Source organism: Bos mutus, chromosome 8, assembly GCF_027580195.1.
Source record: "Bos mutus isolate GX-2022 chromosome 8, NWIPB_WYAK_1.1, whole genome shotgun sequence".
Lineage (NCBI taxonomy): Eukaryota > Metazoa > Chordata > Mammalia > Artiodactyla > Bovidae > Bos > Bos mutus.
In genome coordinates, this window is record NC_091624.1 from 36,586,111 (window position 1) to 36,593,942 (window position 7,832).

The 7,832-nt window shown below is 40.4% G+C and overlaps 1 protein-coding gene across 2 annotated transcripts in view; it reads left to right on the forward strand.

The window, feature by feature from the left end:
• Positions 1 to 6,315, forward strand: part of RASEF (RAS and EF-hand domain containing) — an 88,577-nt gene extending 82,262 nt beyond the window's left edge. Inside the window, exon 16 of one of the 2 annotated variants that reach the window (XM_070375425.1) lies at positions 2,789 to 6,315. In XM_070375425.1, coding sequence (XP_070231526.1) covers positions 2,789 to 2,894 — 106 coding nt within the window. In that variant the 3' untranslated portion in view covers positions 2,895 to 6,315. The remainder of the gene's footprint in view (positions 1 to 2,788) is intronic. The other variant, XM_070375424.1, reaches the window with a different exon arrangement.
• Positions 6,316 to 7,832: the final 1,517 nt, after the last annotated feature.

Here is a 7,832-nt window from a genome sequence, read left to right on the forward strand (position 1 = left end):
CAGAGCCAGATCTCACCTGCCTTTCTGTTTGCATCTCTTCTTGCTTCCCAAATGAAGGATAATCTCTAGATACAGCAAGGTTGCCTCCAGTCATGGCCAGGTTCTTTTATTCCTCTTTGTCTCTATGCAAGCTGTGACCTCCCTTCCTCTTTAAATGAATCCCTATCCTGCCAGTAGGTCGGCTCCACTGTGCTTGTGTGTTAGCAGCTTTCAGGACCTGGTAACGATTTATTTAGATTATCTGGCTCTCAGAGCTCACTAGTTGAGGATCCCAGAGCCTGGCATAAGTCGGACACTTGTTGAATGACCCGGTAGTCAAGATTTTGCATTTGGAAGCTGTATTAGTTTTCTGTTGTCACTGTAACAAATTCCTACTAACCTAGTGGTTTAAGCAATACAAATATAGTTCAGGAGGTCATAAATCTGAACCAGGTCTTATAGGGTGTTATGGGTTGAACTGTATATCCTCCTCCTTTTCCTGAGTCTTTGTTTCCTCATCTGTGAAGACAGTGATGCTCACCTGTCACGTGACAGTGTGTGTGTTGTGTGTAATAAGGACTACGTGAAAACGTGTACCGTAGCATTTATTAACTGGTCTTCAGCAAGAACTAGTTTCCCTTTTCTTTCCTACTCAGGTGCAGCGGTTTTCCAAGTTTAGCACATCAGCTCCTTTGGCCACATCAGTGGCCAAAGTACTGGAGTTTCAGCTTTAGCATCATTCCTTCAGAGAAATCCCAGGGCTGATCTCCTTCAGAATGGACTAGGTAGATCTCTTTGCAGTTCAAGGGACTCTCAAGAGTCTTCTCCAACACCACAGTTCAAAAGCATCAATTCTTCAGTGCTCAGCTTTCTTCACAGTCCAATTCTCACATCCATACATGACCACTGGAAAAACCATAGCCTTGACTAGACGGACCTTGGTTGGCAAAGTAATGTCTCTGCTTTTGAATATGCTATCTAGGTTAGTCATAACTTTCCTTCCAAGGAATAAGCGTCTTTTAATTTCATGGCTGCAGTCACCATCTGCAGTGATTTTGGAGCCCCAAAAAATAAAGTCTGACACTCTTTCCACTGTTTCCCCATCTATTTCCCCTGTTTCCCCATCTATTTCCCATGAAGTGATGGGACCAGATGCCATGATCTTCATTTTCTGAATGTTGAGTTTTAAGCCAACTTTTTCACTCTCCTCTTTCACTTTCATCAAGAGGCTTTTTAGTTCCTCTTCACTTTCTGCCATAAGGGTGGTGTCATCTGCATATCTGAGGTTATTGATATTTCTCCTGGCAATCTTGATTCCAGCTTGTGCTTCATCCAGCCCAGCGTTTCTCATGATGTACTCTGCATATAAGTTAAATAAGCAGGGTAGCAATATACAGCCTTGATGTACTCCTTTTCCTATTTGGAACCAGTCTGTTGTTCCATGTCCAGTTCTAACTGTTTCTTCCTGACCTGCATATAGGTTTCTCAAGAGGCAGGTCAGGTGGTCTGGTATTCCCATCTCTTTCAGAATGTTCCACAGTTGATTGTGATCCACACAGTCAAAGGCTTTGGCATAGTCAATAAAGCAGAAATAGATGTTTTTCTGGAACTCTCTTGCTTTTTCCATGATCCAGCGGATGTTGGCAATTTGGTCTCTGGTTCCTCTGCCTTTTCTAAAATCAGCTTGAACATCTGGAAATTCACAGTTCACATATTGCTGAAGCCTGGCTTGGAAAATTTTAAGCATTACTTTACTAGCATGTGAGATGAGTGCAATTGTGTGGTAGTTTGAGCATTCTTTGGCATTGCCTTTCTTTGGGATTGGAATGAAAACTGACCTTTTCCAGTCCTGTGGCCACTGCTGAGTTTTCCAAATTTGCTGGCATATTGAGTGCAGCACTTTCACAGCATCATCTTTCAGGATTTGGAATAGCTCAACTGGAATTCCATCACCTACACTAGCTTTGTTCATAGTGATGCTTTCTAAGGCCCACTTGACTTCACATTCCAGGATGTCTGGCTCTAGCTGAGTGATCACACCATCGTGATTATCTGGGTTGTGAAGATCTTTTTTGTACAGTTCTTCTGTGTATTCTTGCCACCTCTTCTTAATATCTTCTGCTTCTGTTGGGTCCATACCATTTCTGTCCTTTATTGAGCCCATCTTTGCATGAAATGTTCCTCTGTTAATTCTAAAAGTGCCTCTGTTAATTCTAAAAGAAATTTAGGAAGAGACAAAAAGATTTTTTGGATTTTAACCATCTGCTGTTATCTCCATGATCAAGTATTATTACAAAATGGTTATAAAGCCATCATTGCTTTTGTTAATGTTAAGCATTAGCTGGGGGTGGAAGCTAGGTTCCAGAGTCCTAAGGAATGAGCTGTGCGTGTGGCAGACTATACACCAGGCATGACCACAGGAGAGCAACAGTAGCCTGTGTGCATGTGTGTATGCACCTGGGTATGTGTTTCTGTGTACATGCATAAGTGTGTAGCCTACTGTTCAGAATGCAGATGGCTGGAGCTCACCTGCATGGTTGCAATCCAAGTTCTGCCACTTCTTCAGCTATGTGACCTAAGGGAAATTTCTTAACATTGTTTGCCTTCATTTTCTCACATATAAAATGGGACACAGTAAAATCCTACCTGTGAGGATTAAATGTCAATACCTACAAAGCATTTAGCACCCTGTCTGGATGGCACACAGCAAGTGCTTAGCAGTGCAGTTTTATTTCTACAGAATTGTTTATGGTTCTATTTTATACCTCAGTAATCTTCTCTGTCTGTATGTCTCTCTTTCTGTCTCCAGGGAAGTGAAAAAAAGAACTGATGAGGATGACAGCAAATCCATTACCAATCTGAGTGGCACTAGTTCCAAAAAGTCAACCCAGATGAAGAACTGCTGCAATGGTTAACTCCAAAACATCCTTAGCCCACGAAGCCATCATTCCCAGAGTACTGAATGTATATGACTTATTTGCTTCTTACGTGAAGTGGTACATCCTACAGACACTTGCGTGGAGAGTTACAGTGCGAGGAATCTGAACTGTGTTCTTGGGTCCCTCCAGAACCTCAGCTCTTTTTTGCTGTTTCAATGAGTGATTTGGGCCCCCTGGTTAAATATGCCTGCCTTATCTTTAGACAGTATTTTTATGCTCAGATCAAAGCTGTAAAAGAAATTCACTGATATAATTAGATTCATGTGGTAGATGACATTTACTTCCAATATTCAGTACTATTGGGTTGGCCACAAAGTTCATTCAGGTTTTTCTCCATTTTACAGGAAACCCCAAACAAACTTTTTGGTCAACCCAATAGAAAACTAGTAAAAGGGGGTTACCTTCCTACCTTTGCTGTAAACTAGCCTTCTGGTCTTGAACCTGTCACCAACCCACATTAGATCCATTTCCTCATCTGTAAACAAGCAGCTTGGCCTTTGAGGCCTCGGCTCTCTCAGCTCTGAAGCTCTTTAAGGACTGAGAAGGAGAGTGTGATGGCCCACAGTTTATAAGGACTCTGGTTGTTCATCTTTTTAAATATTTAAGTATCAATTTTTCTCACTTCTTGTACAAGAACAGAATTTAATTGAGGGAAAAATGGTAATGTTTTATGCTCCCGTGGAGATAGAAAAATCTATTGTCTTATATATAAAGAAAACATTTGGGGGACAAAAATAGTTTGTATATTAAAGAGGGTGTTTTATAATCTCAGAATACTTATAAAGACCATGGTTTGAATTCACTGCTAAAAATTCTAACGAAAAATATAAAGCCACATACTACTGAAAATACAATGCCCAGGAAAGTTGTCCCACTTCACTTAAAAAACAAAAACAAAAAAAACAGCAAGAGACTGCAGGTGCTGGTGAAAGGGAGTAACTGAGAGTGACTACTAATGGATCGGAGAAGGCAATGGCACCCCACTCCAGTACTCTTGCCTGGAAAATCCCATGGATGGAGGAGCCTGAAAGGCTGCAGTCCATGGGGTCGCTGAGGGTCGGACACGACTGAGCAACTTGCCTTTCACTTTTCACTTTCATGCATTGGAGAAGGAAATGGCAAGCCACTCCAGTGTTCTTGCCTGGAGAATCCCAGGGACGGGGGACCCTGGTGGGCTGCCGTCTATGGGGTCACACAGAGTCGGACACGACTGAAATGACTTAGTAGTAGCAGTACTAATGGGTATATAGTTTCTTTGGGGATGATGAGAATGTTCTGGAATTATATTGTACTAATGTTGCACAACTTTGTGAATATACTAAAATCCACTAAATTATATACTAAATTATATACTTTAATGGTGAATCTTATGGTATGTGAGCTATATATGTGTATATATATAGTTTTTAAAATATACTAGTTTATCATTTTGCCAGATGAAAATATGCAAATTCAAACCTCCCCATGGCTTAAGAGCATAATGTCTTTTCTATAACAGATACCCTAACACCTTGGCTGCCAGCATTCACATCTTAAATAATGAACAGTGAAAGAAATGTTATGTGTAGTTTTGAAAAATCATCTCTTTTGAAGAGGAATTGTGGTTAGGGTACAGGTGAGTCAGTCCTTCGTCTGAGGTGACTCGGGACTCACCCTCACCAACAGCCTCAGGGGTCTTGCTCTCCTAAGAAGCTGTGCTGCCTCCCAGACTTCCCCACTGAAATGTCTCCAAGAGCCAAAGGAGTCAATATCTGACCCTAGGGTGGGTCAGCCAGGCGTGGTCTTTGGTTTCAATTTTCAGTGGCCAGAACCAACTAAGTTATTCCCAACCAGAAAGACTTGAACTTAACGTGATTCATAGGTCCAGGCCCCAAGTAGCCTGCTGAAAAAAATAATAGCTCTTATTTATTGTACTATGTAAGCTAAAAACATCCCTCTTATGGAATTAAAACAACTCTACTTACAGTTTTTATGATCAGACCTTAAATTCTCCAAGGTTTTTTTTTTTTTTTTTTAATGAAAATTGGGTAGTATGTTAACACAGCTTATAAATAGCCACAACATCCATTTAGCTTTTCAAAGTGTGCCTTCTCTCTACTGGTGAGATCTAGTTTGGTTTTGTTCTTTTTCACTGGGAAGTTGGTTCTGTCTTCAACAACTCTACCATGGATTCCTGTTTCCTGTTTTTTGGTCCCAGAGAGGGGAAAAAAGTTTACATTTTTTACTAAAAAGAAATACCTTGCTGGTGGGGAACTGTCAAACTGATTCAGGGAGGGATGGTTATTTTTGTGCCATGGTGCGATGAAAGTTTTACCACTGCTGTTTGCCTCGGCATCTGTGGAGCCCAGGTTAGAACAGACCTAACAGACCTGTGTGTTGATATATGGTATTCAAGTTTAGGAGTTTGGTGCAGTTGCACAAAATTGTGTTAGTATACATGTTATTGTGTTGTCTTTATTTATTTTCCCCCAGTGTCTATATTGTCTTACAATATGTATATAATAGTATATACCTTTGATACAGAAGTATTATCTTGGTCTTTGCTTCTGGACTATATGGGCAGTAACCCAAACCGATTAGATTACATAGGTGCCTATGATAAATGAAGCACACATCTTTAACTATCTTAATGTGGATAAATATTTTTGCAACAAAATTCAAATTAGACTTACAACTTTCAAATTAGACTTACAGCTCTGGTTAGCGATCCTATTTAAAGAAAAGCTACTGCTAGCTCTTTCACTGCCCTGCTAGGAAACTAAGTTTATTACCAACATTTGATTTTATGAAGCTGTTCCCAAATTTAGAGTTTATTTTTGGTAATAACAAAAACAGCTAGTGTTTTTAACTTGAACTTAATTTGCTACTCTATTCATCTTGTCTCAATTACTCCTTGTAGAAATTTTAAAATCACAATCACACTACACTCTTTTTTATGTATCCTGACACACTGGATGTTATTTTAGTTTCGACATGAAAAGAACACTGGCCATAGAGACATTTTTCCCTGTTAACTTTTAGCCTCGTGCATTTTTATAATTTATTTTTTCCACTTGCTGCTTTATATAACATATGTGACATCTGATTATTTAATACTAAATGTGATTTACATAAGGCCCAAACCACACAACCCTCTTGCTGAAGATAAAATTGAGCTTAAAGATAAAGATTTATTTTCATATTTGTAGTGATCAGCTTCAGAGTCATGGTTTTTGTGGGCTTTTATTATATGTATGTGTAAGAAATTTCATACATATATATTAAGAAGACCTCTAAGTAATGAAATAATTATTTTATGATTTTGATTTACATGGTTTACATTTTCATAATATTGGCTGTATTTCATTTATACTGTTTCTCTTCAAACCATTAATAATTATCCCATAATGTGTAATTTATGGTAGTACAAATGTCTAAAGAATACATTATATTTTCTGCATCATAAATTCAGTTTAAAAAAAAACACTTGCTTTGGTCTTCTGGTATTTCCTCCAGCTTTGCTGCAGGCATTGCTGAAGTAATTTTAGTTCTAGGATGTGCCTACATGAAACTGCGCCTCTAAAACCCTGGCCGGGGCAGCTAGCTGGGGAAGAAAAGGGTGGTGTGTGGTATTGTGGCACATCTCGTCCTCTCGACCAGCGGGGCTACCGGTCGACCAGCTTTGGGGTGTGATATATAGGAGTAGTGAGGCTTTAGTAGAAAACTGGCAGGACAAACTTTGGCCATTCTCATGACCTTGGGCTAGGCCCCTTCTCTGACACCCCTCTGTACGCCCCCCGCAACACACCCTGCCTAGCTAACTCCTGCTTCTCCTTCTGCTTTAGCTTAAACGTCACTTCCTTCAGGAAGTTTCCCTGCTCATCCTGGTTTGGATGCGGCTACCTGCTCACTTGTTTAGTACTCTTTCTAACTGGTCAGCATCCTTACTGACCCCATATTTGTTTAACTAGACATATTCTTTGAGCTTTATCCCTGTTGTTTGCTGCTGCCTCCCCTCTGCTATACACAGTGCTTGAATGGGTGATCAAAGAAAACTGTTTAAATAAGGCAGGCTTTGCAGAGTTTCTGCAGACACACATACCCAGAGACATACACACACAACAGAATAACAGGCAGTATATTGTAGTGGCCACAGGTCTGAGCTCTGTAGCCAGCCTGCTTGGGTTTGAACCTTGCCTCATGAACCTTCTAGTCAGTAACTGTGAATAAGGAGCTTATTTAACCTTTGTGTACCCCAGCTTCTTCATTGGTAAAACAGAGATGATAACAGTACCTTAAGTGTATGTAAGGAAAGTGCTGAGAACAGTACCTGGCACCTTGATCAGTTTAGTTCAGTCACTCAGTCATGTCCAACTCTTTGCAACCCCATGGACTGCAGCACCTCAGGCTTCCCTGTCCTTCACAGTCTCCCAGAGCTTGCTAAAACTCATGTCCATTGAGTCAGTGATGTCGTCCAACCATCTCATTCTCTGTCGTCCCCTTCTCCTCCTGCCTTCAATCTTTACCAGCATCAGGGTCTTTTCCAGTGAGTCGGCTCTTCGCATCAGATGGCCAAAGTATTGGAGCTTCAGCTTCAGCATCAGTCCTTCCAATAAATATTCAGGGTTGGTTTCCTTTAGAATTGACTGGTTTGACCTCCTTGCAGTCCAAAGAACTCTCAGGAGTCTTCTCCAACACCACAGTTCAAAAGCATCAATTCTTAGGCACTCAGCCTTTTTTATGGTCCAACTCTCACATCCATACATGACTACTGGAAAAACTATAGCTTTAACTAGATGGACCTCTGTTGGCAAAGTGATGTCTCTGTTTTTTAATATGCTATCTAGGTTTGTCATAGCTTTTCTTCCAAGGAGCAAGCATCTTTTAATTTCATGGCTGCAGTGATTTTGGAGCCCAAGAAAATTAAGTCTGTCA